The sequence below is a fragment of the Pelophylax lessonae genome (genome assembly GCF_965119305.1).
Source record: "Pelophylax lessonae genome assembly, chromosome: 5".
Taxonomy (NCBI): domain Eukaryota; kingdom Metazoa; phylum Chordata; class Amphibia; order Anura; family Ranidae; genus Pelophylax; species Pelophylax lessonae.
Window position 1 is genome coordinate 167914371 of NC_138772.1, and position 21735 is coordinate 167936105.

At 42.6% G+C, this 21735-nt stretch overlaps 1 protein-coding gene across 2 annotated transcripts in view; it reads right to left on the minus strand.

The window, feature by feature from the left end:
• ABHD5 (abhydrolase domain containing 5, lysophosphatidic acid acyltransferase) overlaps window positions 1-21735 on the minus strand; it is an 80874-nt gene that overhangs the window by 20807 nt on the left and 38332 nt on the right. For both annotated transcript variants that reach the window (XM_082259712.1, XM_082259711.1), the window contains exons 2-4: window positions 21031-21116; window positions 11085-11457; window positions 4087-4241 (exon numbers count right to left, since the gene is read on the minus strand). In XM_082259712.1, coding sequence (XP_082115838.1) covers window positions 4087-4241; window positions 11085-11457; window positions 21031-21116 — 614 coding nt within the window. The remainder of the gene's footprint in view (window positions 1-4086; window positions 4242-11084; window positions 11458-21030; window positions 21117-21735) is intronic.

Here is a 21735-nt window from a genome sequence, read left to right on the forward strand (position 1 = left end):
GCAATAAAAAACTGGACATCCTTCGAAAACAAACGACATAGTCAAGGATGAACTCTGAGTTCATGCCAGCTCAATAAAACCCTGTGGGGAAGCCAAGGAGGGTTCTCTTCCACCCTCTAGCCAAGACCCCAGCTCTACCTATGCACTGGCAGGAGAAAGAATAAATAACTATCAAAGTTTATCCAAATTCAACAGTTTTTGGTAGTTCACCCCATAAGTGGTCTAAATATGGTCTGTAGCTACCTAAACAATGTAACTTTCATCTACATGATTTTTTTTTTTTTACATGTATGGGAATGACTGAAAATTAGGATAATACATGGAAACGCTTTTTATAAATTTGATTGCAGACAAAAAAATAAGATAGCAAATGACTAAGTGTACCAAGGGGGAGATAGCACTAGAATCATTTACTGGAAGACAAGAACAGCATGGCAATTTAATTAGGTCAAAGTCTTTTGATAAAACTTTGCACTGATCACCTTGCAGGCAAATACATCATTTACTGAGAAATCAGGTTACATTATTCCCTTATGATAAACCTTGTAATCTCAGTGGTGATTTACTAGAAAAAGTACGGACTGGCATGTACCCGACACCTAGGATTGCTTTGGGAATCCACACACAATTCAAGTAATGCAGTCCTCACAAAAAAAAAAACCAATTCTGCTTGGTTGGTGTTCTAAATTGATTGAGAAAGCCAAAAATTACATACCTGTAAAAGGTATTACTGAAACTCGCATTGCAGTAAAAACCTGACAGAGGTTCTAATGCTTACACACTCTATTCGGAACAAAAAAACAGAATACTCAAAACATTTATTAAAGTGAAGCTACGGTGTCTGTTGCCAATCTTGCTTAGTTTTTTTTTTTTTTTTTTTAATTTGGGCTCTGATACAGGAGACCTGTCCCAGAAAAGCATTAGCCAAGTGATTCATGCTACAGAGGTGGGCATTCAATCGCATCAGTCATGTTTTGACCGATGATGTTGATCAAACAGGACCAGCAGATGCGCTTAAGGCATGACACGTTTGAACAACCATAACATATCTGAGTACTTTTTTAATCTTTTATATTACAGTATTCCTAACTACTTCACAAGGTCAAAATGATTTATGATGTTCTTATATATTTGAAATTTGAGATGATTACCAAAGTCAAAGACAGGGGTCTCCAAACTTTCTAAACAAAGGGTCAGTTTAGGGTCCTTTAGACTTTAGGGGGGCCAGACTATAGCTAATAAGACTGGAAAATGCCCCAGGATCAGTGGAAGTAGACCATGTCTCGGGCTTAGTGGTTGGTGGGAGTCCGTAGGAGGACTAGTGCCCAATCATTGGGCCTAGTCGCAATGGAAAAAACGGAGCTGGAGCAAGACCTCATTGGTGTGTGGCCCGCTTTGATTTAAAACCCCATAAGTATTGTCTCTGACTTTCTGTCCTGAAGATGCAACGGAATGTGAAAAAAAAATTTAGACAAAAAGGTCACCAGAAAAGGTGCCCTCAAAAGAATATTTCCACTCCATTCCTGTTTTGGTTCTAAACAAAGGGCCAGTTTAGGGTCCTTCAGACTTTAGGGGGGCCAGACTGTAGCTAATAAGACTGGAAAATGCCCCAGGATCAGTGGAAGTAGACTATGTCTCGGGCTTAGTGGGAGTCAGTAGGAGGAGGAGGAGGACTAGTGCCCCATCATTGGTTTTAGTGGGAGGAATTTTGCCTCATCATTGGGGTCAGTGGAGGGAATAGTGCCTCATCATTGGTGTCTGCAGAAGAAATAATGCCCCAATGTTGGTGTCAGTGGAGGGAATAGTACCTCATCATTGGTCTCCGCAGAAGAATGCCCCAATGTTGGTGTCAGTGGGAGGAATGGTGCCTCGTCATTGGTGATCGTGGAAGAAATACTTCCTCATATTAGTGGGAGGACCAGTGCCCCAAGGGCCGGATAAAGGCAAGCGCAAGGCACAGTCTGAAGACCACTGGTCTAAACCAAACACAGCATGATAATGGAGGGTACATTATTGTGACACAAACATTACAATATGGATTATAGAAGAAATTATAAGGCACGAGATTAAAGTTAAAGTTTTAAAGTCTTTATAATATAAAAACTAAATGCTCAGAGCTTAGTTTTTTTGATGATCGATATTCAAACGTTCCAATGATAGGAACTCCTTCAACCTATGAATATGGGTTTCCTCCCACACTCCAAAGACATGCTGGTAGGTTAATTGGATCCTGTATAAAAATAAAATTGCCCCTACTGTGTATGTATGCGAGTTAGGGACCTTAGATTGTAAGCTCCTTGAGGGCAGGGACTGATGTGAATGTACAATGTATATGTAAAGCGCTGCGTAAATTGACATCGCTATATAAGTACCTGAAATAAATAAATAAAATCATGAGATGATGAATAGTGGGATGGAGAACACAGCATTCAAAGTGGAGTGTTTAACATCCTACATAGAGTTGAGAATGGGGCACTCTGGAGTATATCACATACAGCACACTGTAGGACACCCCACAATGTAACCCCGATACACATATACCCCTCACATTTCATATCTACCTCAGAATCCCTATTGATGGCTAAGCAAGCTGTCAACGGTCAGCTTACCTGCAGATTCTACCCTAGGGTCTTTGTTTTTCTTGAGATAAGGTTCAGCTTCCTTTCTGCACATCACTCCCTGCCCCTGTTCAAACTTAACCCACTTTGACAACTTCACATAACCCTCTCTGCTCCCTGATGACAAGTGCTCCCACTTCTTTGTTTTATGAAAAAAAAATACCTTCTTTACTGTATTTCAGAGAGGCTCCCTGCGATTATGTGGCCGGCTGGCTCTCTCCTCTCCACGTCTGACAGATGCAGCGGGCGGGCCGAGCTGCTGACGTCAGGCGGGCGAGAGGAGAGGAAAGAGTCGGCCGGTCACGTGAATGTGGAGCCGCTCTGAAATACAGTAAAGAAGGTATTTTTTTTTCATAAAACACAGAGGCGGGAGCACTTGTCATCAGGAAACAGAGAGGATCATATAGGACAAGAAAAGTTATTTTAGGATCATATAGGACAAGAAAATTTATTTTAGCAGCAGGAAGGGAGGGGGAGGGCACTGACACGAGCAGACTGGCAGGGAGGGAGGGGGGAGAGGAGCAGATGACGGAAGCACGTAAACTGACCACGGTGTCAGGGCTCAGCAGCCATGATACACTGTGGTCAGTTTACAGAGGGAAGGGTAGAAACGTGGTTTGTAGGAATAAAACACAGTTTGGATAGCAGCAGGAGGGGAGGGGCAGAAAGCAGATCGGCACTGTCACTATCTGACAGGCAGGGAGAGGAGAGAGGGAGCAAGGAGAGACAGTGGATGATGGAGGCATGTAAACTGACCACGGTATCAGGAGCTCAGCAGCCATGATAAACGTGGTCAGTTTACAGAGGCGTGGGCAGCACCAGGTAGGTTCAACCAGGTGATTTAGATTATACAAAAGGCAAAATTACGCAGCACAAGCACTGTGCTGTTATTCATGCATTAAAGGAACAGGATTCTTCTTTTTTTTTTTTTTTAAGGTTACAACCCCTTTAACCTTTGTAGTGCAGGGATATCCTAATAATGAATACTGATAATTCAGAAGATAGCAAACAGAAAACCCCAAATTAAAACTACCACTTTATCCTTAGTGGGGTAGAAAAAAAAAAAAAAAAAAAAACGTGGGCGAGCCATTTGATGGCTGATTAAGCCTGAATTAAAGGAAAGCACAACCAAGAGGTTTAAAAGATATAAGCAATCTGCTTCTTTAACTGATCAAAGCTGAAATAGTGAGCAGGAGAAAAACAAAAGATGCCTAAAAGTTTTTAAAAAACAAAGGTGAAAAAAGAGGGCATTGTAGATCCAACATATTAAATTCAATGCTGGGAATGTGACATCTATTTAGAATTTATAAGTAATTTTTAAAATATTTTCACAAGCAAAGCATGCATCTCTTGTAAACTCAAGGCATGATCACACTGCACATAATAGTAGTGACAGTACAGAATGACACTAAGTAATCCCAACAAATGTCAGGAAGAATTCCTTTAAATCTGGAGTGAACTTACTGACCCAGCGGTCCTGCTAAACGAAGTCCTGCTAAGGGATTAAACGGACTTAAAACAGCACCAACAGCTTTAATCCAGATTGGAATGGACCTTTCGTCTGTTGCATTGTCAGGTCTATCTGGAAATCCCCATGGCTCTACCAAAATAAGGCTTTTTACCCTATAAAAATAGAAAGAAAACAGTGGATTATTTTTCATTGCTGCAGAAATTTACATTTCAAATTTACAATGGATTAACTGGATAGCATTTTTAAACCACATTTTTATGGTCCACAAAAAGGGAAAGGAAACAGATCTACAATTTTTAACATGAATAAGCCTCTGAAAGAGCTGGTAGCACAAGGTGGCTGTTACCTAAATTACCTTTGTTACTAGGTGCACAGCTTCCTTGAATTTGGAGCTAAGCCCTGCCTTACTGTCATGCTTCTGTGCCACATTCGCGCTCCAGTGGACATTAACCAGTTCACGACCAGCAGATTTCCTGAGGCAGGGCGGCTTGGCTGCGCAAAGTCACATAGACATACGCGATTTTGTGCATGCGGTCTCAGCACCGCGCTCCCGCTGTGATTAGACACAGCGGAAGGCGGGCCGCGGGACGAGCGGCGGCAATTGCCTCAGGCCTCCCATGATCGTCAGAGAAACTGACAGAAGACCCGCCTGCTTATGTAAACAAAGCATGCATGTCTTCTGTCACACAGGCAGAGAGAGATCAGGAGTTTTAGCTAAGTTGAAACCCCGATCTCTCTGTGCTTGTCACAGAGCCCTCCCCCCCCCCCCCCACAGAGTTAGTAAGCACCAACAGGCATACATTAACCCCTTTGATCATCCCCAGTGTTAACCCCTTCCCTGCCAGTGTCATTTAAACAGTAACAGTGCATATTATTTAGCACTGATTACTGCATTAATGTTACTGTTCCCCCAAAAAAATGTCAAACATGGAAGTTAGGGGTCCAATCTGTCTGCCGCAATGTCGTAGTCCCGCTAAAAATCGCTGATCGACGCCATTACTAATAAAAATAAATAAAAAGTCCAAAAATCTATCCCATAGTTTGTAAACGCTATAACTTTTGCACAAAACCATTTAACCACTTCACCACTAGGCCTATTTCGGACACTTTTTGTTTACAAGTTAAAATCAGTATTTTTTTCCTAGAAAACTACTAAGAACCCCCAAACATTATATATATTTTTTTAGCAAAGACTCTGGAGAATAAAATGTCGGTCATTGCAATATTTTTTGTCACGCAGTATTTGCGCAGCGGTCTTTAAAACGCCATTTTTTTGGGAAAACTACATTTCACTGCATTTAAAAAATACTAAACAGTAAAGTTAGACCATTTTTTTTGTATATTGTGAAAGATGATGTCACGCCGAGTAAATAGATACCCTACATGTTACGGTTTAAAATTGCGCCCCCCCGTGGGATGGCGACAAACTACGGTCAATAGAGATCTCAATAGGCGACACTTTAAATTTATTTAACGGTTACCAGTTTAGAGTTAGAGTGTAGCTCTTTTTTTTTAATTATTGCTCACGCTCTGGCGATCGCGGCGATACCTCACATGTGTGGTTTGAACAGCGATTTCATTCGCGGCTCGACTTGCATATACGTTTTTTTTGTGCGCGAGCTAACGGTGACCGGGGCGGCTAAATTTTTTTTTTTTTCCCCATTTATTTTATTTATTTTTTTAACTTTATTACAGTTTTTTTTAAAAAAATAAATCTGATCACTTTTATTGCTGTCACAAGCAATGTAAACATCCCTTGTGACACCAATATGTAGTGACAGGTACACTTTATGGAGGGATCGAGGGTCTAAAAGACCCTAAACCCCTCCACTACACTTACCTGTATGCAAAACGCCGAAAACGGCGTTTTTGCATACAGCCGTTTTTTAAATTTGCCGCCGTTTTGCAGCACACTAACCCGGAAGTGACGTCATGGACGCCCCCTCCGGGTTACGTCATCGGAGACCCGATCAATGCCGTTTCCGGCATTCATCGGGACTCCATCCAGCCGGCGGACGCGCCGGCTGGGTGCTCGGGGCTCCCGGTGGGACGGGAGCCCCGGTAAAAGCCGTGGAAGGCGGCGGGAGGGGGGGGGGCGTCCCCTCCCGCCCCCCCGGGTAACGATCGAGCGGCTCCCGAGCCGCATCGATCGGTACCGACGGAAAGCCGACCGTCGGCTGCAAACCACGGTACCGGCATGATGCCTCTAGCTAGAGGCATCATCCCGGTATACTCCCGCAAAGTTTAGGACGTCATATGACGTCCACCCAGGGGGAAGTGGTTAAAAAACGTTTTTGGGATTTTTTTTTAACAAAAATATGTAGCAGAATACAAATTGGCTTACACTGATAAAAACAAAAAAAAATTAGATTTTTTACATTTTTTTTATTGGGAATTTTATACAGCAGAAAGTGTTTTTTGTTTTTTTTTTAAATTGTCGTGCTTTTTTGTTTATATCGCAAAATCGAAAAACCGCAGGTGTGATCAAATACCACCAAAAGAAAGCTCTATTTGCTGGAAAAAAAGGACATCAATTGTATTAGGGTACAGCGTCGCATGACCGCACACTTTTTCGTTAAAGTAACGCTGTGCCGAATCACAAAAAATGGCCTGGTCATTAAGGGGGTAAAACCTTCCGGAGCTGAAGTGGTTAAAGGCACTCCTATTAGACAAGATGTAGGCCGGTAGGTGGAGCTTTTCTCAAAAGTCACAGAAGTCAACCCCCTGGTGACAAAGTAGATATGAGTGTACAAAATTGTTTGGGAATTTCCATGTACCTCCTTGGGTTTAATAACCACATGACCAAATAGTTAGAACATTTTTAACATGTCTTTATTCAAAATATCACACAATTGCTTATAAGAGGATTGTTATAAAACAAATTAGCAAACTGGTTGTCCAGGGTGATGCTTTCCTGGACTTAAGATCTTTTTATGTACAGCCAACACGTTTCGCGGGCTGATCGGCTTCATCAGGGCCTCAGATCCCATTAAATACTGTAACAATATATCAAGAAAAATTCACATGAGACAGAAAATTTTTAAAATTTTTACAAGATATATTTTAGGTTGTCTGATATTTAGTTACAGAAAACACTTATCATCTGAGGTATTTAAAAAAAAAAATTGGAATATTGATGGTCTCAAATGCAAATTTTTCTCGTATATTGTTACAGTATTTAAAGGGTAACTCCACTTTCATGGGGGAAAAAAATAGCAAATAAAGAAAAAACAATATAGCGTATAAAATTGCAACATAAATAATTTTGTAATTGAATGTTATTAAAAATTGCCTTTCCTTTTCAATCTGCAGCTTTTGTAATTTTTTGAAAATGCAATGCAATGCAATATGGCTACCTTGAACTGTTCTGTACACAGAATGTGTACTGGCCACACCCCAGAAACATTTCCTACTTGTGTGATTGGCTCACCAATTTTTATCAGAAGTCTGCCTAAGATTCAAGTCAGATTCCTCATCCCCTGCAACAAAAATGCAATTTTTGGTGAGATACTCCCAATAGAAACACGTCTAAAAGGGATGCAGGCCCAGCAGATTTCCTCATTAGAGCTCTGCAGCTGCCACAGCTGATAACTATGAAACCACTCCCATTAGACCCACTCAGCACAGAGGAACAAAAAGATTTCTTCAGAATAATAAAAGGTAGGAATCTGCAACAAAGTTTGTTAAAATCCCTGCAATGTACAGAGACCACCCAGAGGGGAATGTTTTTTTTTCAACAAAATTGGAGTTAAGTTTAGAATCTGAGGCCCTGGTGAAGCGGGTCAGCCCATGAAACGCGTTGGCTATACAAAAAATAAAAATCAGATCTCCAGGACAACAAGTTTGCTCATTTGTTTTTATAACCATCCTCTTAAGAAATTGTGTAATATTTTGAATAAAGACACGTGAAACATTTTTTAGAACTATTTTGTCAAGCAGTTTATTAAGGAAGGAAGCACATGGAAAATATGGCAATTTCGTACTCTCATATCCACTTTCTAAGGGATGGTACCTCCTTAGGGTAATAATTGATTCACACTCCACCCCCACACACGACTTTTTTAATATCCCTTGGTAACAAAGTGAAACTAAAATACTGAGGATGGGTCTTTGGCTATAAACAGTAGCATCTAATATCTAACACTTCTTCTTAAGGTAAACCTAAAGGCAAATCTTATTTTTAAGTTTGACACCTGTTTTTTATTGCTGTTTGTGCTTCCCTTTGGGAGATTCACCCTCATGTACACCGTTATTGGCGAAAGGAAAAGAAAATACCAAATTTTAGGTCGTACCCAGAACTGGAATACAAGGTAAATCTTTCAAAGGGGACATTTGTTCTGGTGACGCTGGTTACACACCAGGATTCCCTCACTTTGGAGGGATTTACTCTCTCGGTTTTGACTATGGGACAAAAAGCCAAGGGAAATCTTCCTAATGCGACATAGATGGCAAAAAAAAAAAAAAAACTGACAGAGCTTATAACACTCCCTTACTCTACCCAGAATGAAAAAAACAAGCTTGCCTTAAGTCCCACTTTAAAAAAAGTTTACAATCAGGGGTGTCCAATCTGCGGCCGAAGATGGCTATGAATGCGGCAAAGCACACAAAAAATTGTAAATGTTGATTTTATTTTTTCTTGGGGGGGGGGTTGTAAAAATGCATTTACACTTAGCGAACAAACAAAAAATTTGACAGTGTCTCTCTACTATGTAAAATTAAGATACCACAGAGCAAACCCAACAACAATAAATAAAACCTAAAAAAAAAAAAAAAATAATAATAAAATATATATATATATATATATTATATATAACCACTTAAAGGACCGAGCCTATTTTTGACACATTTTGTTTACAAGTTAAAAAAATCTGTATTTTTTTTGCTAGAAAACTACTTAGAACCCCCAAACATTATATTATAATATATATATATATATATATATATATATATATATATATATATATATATATATATTTAGCAAAGACTCTGGAGAATAAAATGGCGGTCATTGCAATATTTTTTGTCACGTGGTATTTGCGCAGCGGTCTTTCAAATGCCATTTAAATTATGAAAAATCACATTTCACTGCATTTAAAAAAACTAAACAGTAAAGTTAGCCCATTTTTTTGTATATTGTGAAAGATAATGTCACGTCAAGTAAATAGATACCCAACATGTTACGGTTTAAAATTGCGCAAACCCGTGGAATGGCGACAAACTACTGTCAATAAAAATCTCCATAGGCGACGCTTTAAGTTTTTTTTAACGGTTACCAGTTTAGAGTTAGAATGTAGCTCTTTTTTTTTTTTTTAATTATTGCTCTCGCTCTGGCGATCGCGGGGATACCTCACGTGTGATTTGAACAGCGATTTCATTTGCGGCATGACTTCCATATACGAGCTCACGGCGACTAACATTTTTAAATTTTTTTTCCTATTTATTTTATTATTTTTCTTTTAATTTTAACACAGGTTTTTAAAAAAAAAATAAAAATCTGATCACTTTTATTGCTGTCACAAGCAATATAAACATCCCTTGTGAAAGCAATATGCAGTGACAGGTACACTTTATGGAGGGATCAGGGGTCTAAAAGACCACCACTACACCCCTCCCACTACACTTCCATGTATTCAAAATGCCGAAAACTGCATATTTGAATACATTCAGTTTTTGAAACTGCCGCCTCTAGCAGCCGAGTAACCTGGATGTGACGTCAAGGACGCAGCCTCCGGGTTAGGTCATCGGAGGTCGCGCCGGCTGGTTGCTCGGGTCTCCCGGTGGGACGGGAGACCCGGGCAAAGCTGTGGAAGGCGACGGAAGGGGGGGGGGGGGGAACGTCCCCTCCCGCTTGCCGGGGTAACTTGGGGGGGGGGTGCCACTAGAGCAACCAGGGATGCCCACCCATGGCCACCAGGAATGCCCACCATGGCCACTAGGGATGGCAATCAGGGCTCAGGGAGCCTGCCAGTGGTGACCTCTCCATCAAGTGCTGCCCATCATTGCCATCTATCAGTGCTGCCCACCAGTGCCCATCATTGCCAGCTATCAGTGCCGCCCACCAGTGCCCATTATTGCCCACCAGTGCCGTCTGTCAGTGCCACCTATCAGTGCCCACCAAAGCTGCATATCAGTGCCCATCAGTGCTGCATATCAGTGCCTCCTCATTAGTGCATATCAGTGCTCATCAGTGCAGGAAAAAAGCTCTATTTGTGGGGAAAAAAATTACATAGAATTTGGTGTAAGTACAGTGTTGCATGACCACGCAATTGTCATTCAAAATGCAACAGCGCTAAAAGCTGAAAATTGGCCTGGGCAGGAAGGGGGTGTAAGTGCCCTGTATTGAAGTGGTTGAATCAATTTGATTTAAATTAAGCCATTTTACTAGTGATTTAAATCCTAATTTAATTTGCAATTTAAATCAACTCCACCCTGTTTTGAATACACCAACCCTGTATGGCCTTTATGATGGGATGCAAGAATGGCAAAAAAAAAAAAAAAAGGGCTGGCCTTACAGCAGCAGACAAAGCTGGGATCTCTAATGGAGATCCCCACTAAATCAGTACAGGGATCTGTTACTGAATACCTTAGCCCAGCACTGTCAACTTAAAACGAAATACTGGGGGAGTCGATTTTCATTTAAAAACAGCCATAGATGTTCTAAATCCACACTGTGTGTACCAATTTTCCTTCCAAACCAAGGTATTACCTTGTAAAAGTAGCCGTGACCTCATCACTGTGGTGTATGTAGCCTGTATGAAGGGCACAGCTGTGGGGGGGACCCTGGTGGCCCACCCACTACAGGCTGCCTGTAGAAAACAATAGCAGGGGGCAGATATAAGACCACTCACCCTGCACAAAGAGAGAAAGCGCAGCAGTGACATTTTACAGGAGTTGTTTCAATCTGGTATTCTGCACACATCATAAGAAATACATGCACCTTTGTTTTCAGCATAAAATATGGCTTAAAACATTGAATTCTTCATTAGACAACTTACCTTGAAGGGTATTTTAAAGCGTAAGCGGACGCTAAAAAAGCTCCCAGGTTATGCCCCAATAAAACCATATGCTCCAGACCCATTGCAATTCTCCAGTCTTCTATTGACTGCACAAACTGCATCTCTGCCTTTTCAGGATCATTTTCAAAGAGAGGTCTGCTACTGCGCCCAAATCCCAAAATGTCAAAAGCATAGACAGTTCTGTTTTGGCAAAGAGATTCGAAATTGAGAGCCCAAAGTCCAACTCCTCCTCCAAACCCATGGAGCAACACTAGCGGAGCCTTCTGTGATAGCGGCTGTGTGAATGACAAGGTCCAGATCTGGTTCCCTCCAGACAGTAATACATGTTCTTTGCTGTAGGAACTAGTTATACCTGAAAAGTAAAAAATAAATAATTAGCACTTTTATATTGCAGAATTTATTTAAAGTGTAAGTTCCCTTTTTTTCAGAAAGAAAATTACACCGAACACCCTCCCTACTCCCCTGGTCCATGCTGTACTTACCTCCGTGGGTGATGAGCTGTCAATGCCCACACAGCCGGTATAGCAAAAGTAAAATTTAAATATCCATCTTCTTTCTGCAGGGTTTCTGAGACAGATTTGAATAGTTCCGATTGGTCAGCACCGGCACAGAGCTCTAAACTGCTGCAGAGAGAATGGTGGTTGGGGGGGGGGGGGGGGGTTCAAATCCCCGGAATGCTACACCAGGTGCATGGTCACTGACAGCTCATCACCCACAGAGATAAGTGGAGACCGGGGGGGGGGGGGGGGGGTAGGGAGGGTGTTTGGTGTTAGTTCACCTTCCAAACAAAGTGAATAATGGGAAGAAACAAATATCACATCACTGGGGTCCATGAGAAACCTAAAACCTGATCCTCCAGAGCAATAAAACAGGGCATTACTTCATAATTACTGGGGGTATTGGGGGGGGGAGGTGATAAAGTGAATGGGAGGCCTTGTGACCAAGTGGTGTTGATTGGAGTAAAGGCACCGTAGGATAGTTTAAACACTGCTGCTGTAAGTTTGGGGGTAGACACTGTGGTGTAGTGCTGAACGATAGTCGATTTGACATAGACTATCGTTCTGCAGGCGTGGGCGATATTCATATTGCCGAAGACACGATATTTAGCATAGGCAGGGAGAAGTCGGGACTCGGGGGGAGGAGGAGGACTCACAGTGCTGGCAGCCGACACATCTGTTTTGCTTTCGGCTGTGATCAGAACTCCGCCCCTCCAGCCCGATGCAATCCATCCCTTCCAGCGGCTCCCAGTGGCTGAGAGGCTACAGAGCGCTACAGTGCAAAGCAGCAGGAGAGGGGGGAGAGACGTCCGGAGCATGGCGGAGGAGCACCGGGGGACAAAGGCTGCTACTGTACTACTGCTGGGACACTTCACTCACTTCCTCTACACTCCGGCTCCGACACAAGGCTCGGGCTGTCCGGGCGGGAGAAGTTCTACAAGTGTGGCGGATCCCCTGGCGGAGAGCTGAGCTCTGCTCACTGATCCCTCCTCCGGAGACTGTCCAGGAGAAATATCGCGATATACATCGTTAAAAACCAAATATTGCAATGTACTTTTTTCCCCAATATCGTGCAGCCCTACTGTGGTGGGTGGGATGATCTAGGTGGAGGTTGCTGTAATTGGGGGGGGGGGGGGGTAAAGTAGGTGGCAGGCTATTTGAATGGGGGGTGGGGGCTAGGGGAGCAATGGGTGTAAGGCACTGTGGTAAAGGTGGCTGAGAGGTGCTTGGACCACAGAAGGGATGTTTAGGTTCTTAGGAAGGAGGTGGTTTCCACCATGCTGCCTTAGTGGCTACTTTATGCAAAGCTGCCCGAACAGGGGTGTACTGACATTATCGCAAAGCTGTTAGCACATCTCCGCAGAGTTCTCCATTCATGAAACTTTAAAGTAGCACCCTGTCACTGCTTCAGCAAGTTAAATAGGAATTCCAGGTATGGATATTTTATAAAAAGTTATATTGGTCCAGCTTGGACCAATGTAACTATACATATACCATACCTGGGTGAAGCCCCTGGAAGCTGGAAACCATTGAAGTAGGCATCGCTACTCCAGTGATCACCTCTAGTTCCTGGGCCCCTTGTTGAGTGGCTGGCCTGCTGCATTTTGAACACAGGAGGTCCGCTGTTCAGTACAGGCACCACTCAGAGAATGCTTTGCATTTTCTGAATTTATGCAAAGCATTCTCTGATTGGACGAGTTGGAGAACAGAATATCAATGCCTCGCCTCTCCACCTCGTCCAATCACAGAATGCTTTGCATTCATTTAAAAAATGTAGAGCATTCTCTGAATGGCGCCCATGCCAAGTGGCCAACCTCCTAGGTTCAGAATGCAGCAGGCCAGCTGCTAAGCACAAAATCAAGTGGAGATCTTTGGAGTAGTGGTGTCTACTTCAGTGATTTCCAGCTTCCAGGGGCATCAGCCAGGTATGGTATCATCAATATAGTTACATTGGTCCAAACTAAACTAATGGAGCTATGTAAAAAAAAAAAAAAAAAAAAAAACTATACAAGGAACTCCTTTTTAACAGAGTTGGGCACATAGAAATTCTAGCAGCCCATGCTGTGCATGTGTTGACTGAACACAGCACCAGAGAGCTGCCTGTTCTGCCCATGTTAAGTCGTATGTTATGATTTATTACTGGCCAGGATTGTGAATGTCAGCGTAGCTCCAGGGAGACCCTGTGAGGCAAAGGAGCCATCCTATAGGAGAAAAATCAATCCACACATCAGACTTTCAAGGGCACGTTACTGAGATAAAATTTATATGCGAGTCCTCTGTGCAAATACACATAATGTACTAGTCCCAACCTGTAAGAAAAACTGTATGCAGCCTTTATCTGCATAGGTCAGTTGACACTCTAGACACAGAACACAGGAAAAGTGTAACAAAAAACTCTTACTGGAGGGCTGTCAGATGTGACGAAATGCGTAGGGCGGAGCCATTGCTCGTGGCGTCATCATGCATCTCACAACTAGGAAGTGGCCAGTTCAATTCCGGGGAGTAGAGTTTTTTTTTTTTTACTGATATAAGCAATTATTTTAACCTTGTAAATGGTTAGTACTTTTTAAAAAAATTCTCAATACAGTTCTAGCTATGTGGCTTTCTTGGCTCTTTCCTTATGTAGTGGAAAATCCTTTGCATGTGGAGGAGGCGTTCATGAGGCTATAAGTGGAGACCTGGAGGAGGTTCATGTTTCCCAGCAGGGATAGTACAGATACACAAGCGCATGCGACTCTTCATTTACAAAGAGCCTATTAACTACAGCAAGAGTCTTATTATACTTAAGGTGGTGGGACAATCATGGCGTTAAGGTGTCCGGAGTGTCAACTGGCCTATGCAGATCAAGACTGCATACAGATTCACTTTCAATTTTGGATGATTTACACAGTTTTGGGACTAGTATTTTTGTTATATGTGTGATTGCACGAATGACTCGCATATAAATTTTATTAATGAAGATTGTTTTTCATTATCATAGCATTCTTGATTTATAATTTGTTATGCCAGCTGCTGTCTTGGTCTTCTAGCGCAATTTCTTTTTTGTTCTTTAAGGGACATTACGGTTTACCTTCCTTGCTGTCCTCTCGCTATGGAATTGCTGGTAACCAGTTAGTCCTGCTGATTCAGTAGTTTGAGTCACAAGCCCGCAGCAGGTACCCATATCTGGAGTTTTGGCTTGTTTCTCATGAGCAATACAAAGTAATGAACGCAACAGCCAGGCAACTATTTTCACTCTACAATGCCCCCTATACACTTTTACAGTTAGTTACTAATTTTCCAGGAATGTTCTTTAATGGATATTCCACTTTCCCAATTTGGCACTTAAAAGTAGAGAGAGAACCCGCAATGGACAAGATCTGTTCTCCGTCAGGGGGCTGTGACATTCTAATACATGTCATAAATGAGTTCGATAGCAATAAACCCCATTCCCACTGTCCATCCTGTAAAATAACAAAATCAGCATTTCTGGAAGTTAAAAATGAAAAGCTAACATTTTCTGACATGCTTGTTTGGGATCTCTTTTGGTCTCACCGCAGAGAACCTAATCCCCAATCCCCAGCAAACCGTGACCTAAAAAAAAAAAACCATTGACCTAAATGCCTCCTTTAATTCCATTTCACAATGTTAACGGTCACAATACACTGAGCACATGCAGAGAAATCTGTCCACTCAGTGCAATCAATTTGTCTGAAGTGATCAGAGTCAATCAAAAAAGCTGTATTAAGAGAAGTATATGGATCCATTGCTGATCGCTGATGTCAAAATCGCAGTAAAAAATTTCTGTAAAATCGTGCGACTTTTAGGTCGCATAAGTGTGAAAGGGCCTTATACTTACCTGCGCTGTACAGTTGGTTTTGCACAGAGCAGCCCAGATCCTCCTCTTCTCAGGGTCCCTTCGCTGGTGCTCCTGCCCCCCCCCTCCTGCCGAGTGCCCCCACAGCAAGTAGCTGGCTATGGGGGCACCCGAGCAGAGCCGCTGCTTTGGGTGTGCATTTAGACAAAAATCTGTGGCTCGGCCATGCCCCCTCTCTCACACTGGCTCACTGACTGATTCGACAGCAGCTGGAGCCAATTGCGCCCACTGCTGTCTCAGCCAAAGAGGAGGGAGAGTCCTGGGCAGCCGAGACTCTTGTGTACATCGTTGGATCGCGATGGGGCTCAGGTATTAAAGAGGAAGTAAAGTAAAAAAAAAAAAACTGAGAAAAAAAAAGCCCTGTAAAGAGAAAGGCATAATGAGCTAGTATGCATCGCATACTAGCTCATTATGTAGTACTTACCTTAAAACGAAGCCCCCGCAGTGCCGCCACCTCAGCGACAGGACGGCGACATGTCCTGCCGTCCCGCTTCCGGGTTTGCGTCCTCCGGCCATCTGATTAGCCGGAGGCGCGATTACATCACTCCCGCGCATGCGCGCGGGAGCCGCCGTTCACGGCACTGAGCTCTGAAGGAACGGCACGGGTGGCCGTTCCCTCAGAGCGCCTGCGCCGATGACGTCATCGGCAGTTTGCGCTGTAAATATCTCCTAAACGGTGCAAGTTTGGGAGATATTTATAGCACCTATAGGTAAGCCTTAATATAGGCTTACCTATAGGTAAAAGTTATACAAGAGGGTTTACAACCTCTTTAAAGGGGGCTGCTGCTGTTTTATCTTAAACCCTTGGAACCAGCAGCCCTTTAAGGGGTTTTACATGCCAGGAGGCAGGGCAAAGCTTAAGGTCATGTGACCGCTGTGATTGGCTGTCATGGCGGTCACTCGATTGGAAATCTCCCAATCGCAAGTAGTGAACGGGATTTTTTTCGTCAGCCGCCAGTAACTGTCCCGGGAGCGCACACGGCGCTTGCTCTCGGCACATTGCTGTTTGCATTAATGCACGCAAACATGTGGCTGATCAGTGCCAAGGCCTGGCTGCCGAGAGCTTGCATATTTGTGTGCGGCCGGCACCAAGGAGTTAATGCGTAGAGATTATGCATTAAGGTAAAAAAAAAAAACTTCTGCTTTTAGAACCACTTTAAACATCAGCAACAATTGGATTAATAAAGAAGATTGCTACTAAACTCCAATTTGACCATCTAAGCCAACCAGATAAAATAAATTCAATGTCAGCAACAGAACCATTTCAGTGAAAAAAAAAAAAAAGTCTCAAGTCAATCATAAGTGGAAGGATCTAAAATAAGAAATGTATGTAGCCTCCATTGCCTGTTCTTTTTTATTTCAATTTTTCCATTATGCAAAATACAATTTATTCAGACAAACTCTTGCAGATTGAACATCTCTGGAGAGATCTGAAAATGGCTGTGCACCAACGCTTCCCATCCAACCTGATGGAGCTTGAGAAGTCCTGCAAAGAAGAATGTGAGAAAACTGCCCAGAAATAGGTGTGCCAAGCTTGTAGCATCATACTCAAAGTACTTGAGACTGTAATTGGTGCCAAAGGTGCTTCAATAAAGTATTGAGCAAAGGATGTGAATACTTATGTACTGTACGTGTGATTTTTTTAATTTTTAAAAAATTTGCAGTAATTTCAAACAAGCTTCTTTCACGCTGTCATTATGGAGTGTTGTTTGTAGCGTTTTGAAGAAAATAATAAATTTAATCCATTTTGGAATAAGGCTGTAACATAACAAATGTGGAAAAAGTGAAGCACTGTGAATACTTTCCGGATGCACTGTAAGCAGACCCCTGATGGCTCACTTTTGAGACAGAGAAAGCGACTGAAGACAGATTTCTCAGTCTCTTTCTCTGCAGCCTCAGCTGCACTGGACAGTGATTGAATTGAAAGGACTCAGTGCTGAGCGACTTTCTGCTCATTCACAAACTGAAACATAGTAAACACAGTTGAATCAGTATTGATCACTCACTGTGTTCATTCAGAAAAGGAAGGGGATGGTAAATGTCAAATACCAGCCCCTTCCCTCACTCTCCATCCTGAAACATCCCCCTGCATGGCAAAGCTGTGGGGGCAGGAACCACATGGGAGAGCCGGGCAGCTGAAGGAAGAGGAACAGGGACAGGAGGTGTGGCGGGGATGACATTTACTGGTACCGATCCCATTATCTCCCGCAACTGCTAAAGACCGGTGGGAGGGAGAGAGGCTGCTTTCAGGGGCTGCAGGAGGAAAGGAGATCGGTACCAGTAAATGCCACCCCTTCAATCCAAGTTCTCGGTGCTGGAAAGGAAGCATCACAGTCTACCCAACACCTACACGTGATTGACAGGTTGCTGACCCCCGAGCTAGACCATTTTATCTTGGCACTGAGTGAGCCTCTTTGGGATTTAAAAAGTAATTACTGGAGGTCTGTGTGAGTTAGAGCAGAGTTTCTTGTTTTCAAATGTCAGTAAATGTTCCCCATACTGGACTATTTCTATTATTTACATATGTATGCAAGGGCAACAGTGGTCAGACTCTGCCTAACCAGACAAGGAGATCTGATCTTGCCTCCAACCAACATCACAAGATATGCTCGCTCTACTGCTATTTACTTTTGAATGAGCCTGAAGCATGGTTAGTTTTGTTCCTTTCATTAGGCCATTCCACTCCCTATCTTTCATTTCAACGTTCTTTAGTTCTAGCCATTCTCTAGGGTGTTTACCAGCGTTCTACTTCTCATTGCACAATAGTGAACAGCAAGAGATTACCGAGGAGATCAGCTGTGTCATGCAGACAATTAGCCACGTCATACAGCCTCTACACCTGTCCTCACATGTTCCATCAAATCACATGCCTAAAGTGGTTCTAAAGTTATGACATTTTTTACCCTAATGAATTCTCTGCACTAAAAGTTAAAACTATCTTAGTAAGTGTATAACTTTGCCTCTCCCTATATACTTACCTGAGTCCTATATCGATCCAGCGCTGGGCCTGTCTGCAGCCAGCACTGCAGTCTCTCTCTCTTCACACAGGCACAGAGGCAGCAGCAGAAGGAAAACATCTGCATAGACATATGCCGGTTTTCAGTAATTCGATATATCGCGGTATTGCATATCCACGGTATTGTTATTGTGGCATTTTTAAAATACCGAGTTTATCTGCTCCTCAAGTTTGACTTTAGAATTGATACATTTCAGTGAGCTGGATGACTCATTCACTCACTCAACAGTTCACTCACTCAATAGAAACAGCTCTGGTAATATGATCCTAGAGTGAGAGACTTAGCTCCTCCCTGTAACCAATCAGTCAGCTCCCACTCAGCACACACCCACATGCTTCTTCCAGGGCTCAGACACAGAAACACTGCTAATACAAGCAAGTCTCTGCAGATAGATAGAATTAGATAAATATTATATATATATATATATATATATATATATATATAATATATCTATATATAGATAGACATATACATACATGGGCAAAGCAGCATATCATATATATATATATATATATATATATATATATATATATATATATATATATATATATATATATATATATATATATATATATATATATATATTAGGGATGCACCGAAATGAAATTCTTGGCCGAAGCCGAATAATAATGAAATGCTTGGCCGAAGGCCGAATACCGAACGCGGTGTTTCGCATTTTTTCCATTTATTTTGCCAATTTTTAGGGGGCACGCTGATGGGCACATTTTATGTTAGGGGGCACTCTGATGGGCAAAACAAAACATTTAAATCAGCGTTGCTCTTAACATAAAATATGCCCATTAGCGTGCCCCTTAAAATAAAATATGCCCATCAGAGTGCCCCTTAACATAAAATATGCTCATCAGAGTGCCCCTTAACATAAAATATGCTCATCAGCATGTCCCTTAGCATAAAATAAGGGGCACGCTGATGGCCACATTTTATGTCAAGGGAGCACTCTGTTGGGCACATTTTTTTTCTTTTTTTTTTTAAGGGGCACTTTATAGGGCACTCTAATGTAATGAGCATGGCAAGTGGCAACAACATATGGCAGTCTGCACACTAATGCTTGTGCAGCTGCCAGCTACCGTATTCTCCCCCAAATGTGCTCAGCTCCACATCACATACCTGAACTGCAGCCAGAGCCAAAAGCCGCGAACAGGGGGGAGCGGGGCGTGGACCTAGTGTGAAGGAGCCGCAGTCAGGAGCAGGGGGCGGGACGCGCGCGTGACGTCACACCCCCTACTCGCGGCCGGACAGGACACCGGCGGCGTGTGAGAAGGGAGCCGCGAGCCGCAATGAGGAAGGTGAGCAGTCAGGGCGGAAGCTGACATTGTTCGGCTCAAAATTATTCGGCCTTTTGACTTATTCGGCCGAACGCCGAAAGTGCTATTTTCTCTATTTTCGGCCGAATAATGTTCGGCCGCCGAATATTCGGTGCATCCCTAATATATATATATATATATATATATATATATATATATATATATATATATATATATACTGTGTTTTTAAATGCCGTGCCCACGTATATAAAAAACACAAAAAGCTTGCCAGAGCAGGAACTGCAGGTAAGTCGCATGGTGCAAAAGCAGGATGGATTTCAAGGCCACTGAATTGTAAAAAAATGCTGCATGCACCTTTTTTCTGCGGAAAATGAGGGCATAGCAGCCCGTTCAAATGAATGGTCTGCTATGCCTGTGCAAATGTGGGCCGCCAACACGCATACATGTGAACCAGGCCTAAAGCAATAGTAAAGTAATTTATAAATAACACCACCTCCTTCAGGTTTAACCACTTCTTGACCACAAGGATTTGCCCCCTTAATGACCAGGCCATCGGAGCTGAGCGCCAGGACCAGTTATCACCAGTTAAGCCAGACACTGCTTGATGACCTGTTTTAGGCCTGGTTCACAGAGTCTGTATTGACTGACTATATAATAATGTGCAAAAGTGAACCAAAGCCCCTAAATTCAGCAATGAAATTCAAGTGAGGTAGAAATATAATAATTTAAATTTAATAATTAAATACCGTGATAATACCGTATACCGTGGCAAAACCTTAATCAATTAATCGCAGCATGAAAATCTGATACCGTCACAAGTCTACATCTGCATGATAGAGGTGATTTCAAAGACCCACTTAGTATTTATTACTAGATAGAAAGCTTAGGGATAAAAATTAGAGACCATAGAACAGTTCTGGTTGAGATCAGGATTCCTTGCTAATTAGGTTTATAGAAGTACTAGGCCTTTAAGCCCAGGAAGAATGCCACCTAACCCACAAATTCTGAATACCCAGTGACCCATCTCAAAAAGATTTGCAATGTTAGGTCATCAGCTATAGCATGTAAAAAGGTAGAAACAGCCAAACAAAGGAGAAACAAGCTATATCAGGACTACCATGTCCCACTTGCATGAGGAACATTAGACCTTCGGCTTACCACACCATGCCAAAAATAAATAGAAAGCCATGTTCTTGAACTCTATCTTCAATTCTAAAACTCACATCAACACTGAAGAAGAGTTAATTCTACATGTTTAGTATAACTTACACTTTAGCATTTTCTCTTCAGCCTCTTTTAGATGAGCCCCAGATGTGGGACACCAGGCTGGGAGCCAGTTACTAAGCCATCCTGACCTAGAACACAGAAAGAAAAAAAGGGGTATGTTATACATAGTTCATATTTCTTAATGTTACACAATATCCCTATGGAAATAAATATCCCTATTCTCCAAATAAAGGCAAAACCACAATTAAAAACACTTACATGTCAACAAAATGTGTCCACATTTTTAAGCAAAGTACATTGCAAACTCCTCATGTATATCAAAAAAATAAACACCATACTTACCTGCTCTGTGCAATGGTTTTACACAGAGCAGCCCCAACCCTCCTCTCTTCGGTCCCCTGCCAGCGCTCCTGGCTCCTCTTCAATCATTCCACCCAAAAGCAAGCCAATTGCTTTAGGGGCACTGAAACATGCTCGCTCCAAAGCCCCGCTCTATGTCTCAAGAAGACACACAGAACTGTGGCTCAGCCCCTCCTCCTGCCTTCTCCTTATTGGCTGTGATTGACAGTAGCAGGAGCCAATGGCTCCCATTGCTGTCTCAGCCAATGAGAAATGAGAGACCCGGGAGAAGCTCCGCTTTTGTGCACATAGTTGTTGACTGTGGGCATTGCCCTTACAATGCTTATATTTGCCATAGGAACACCTGGTGTCCTTCTCTGGTGGGTGGGGCTGTGACAAGCAGCCCCT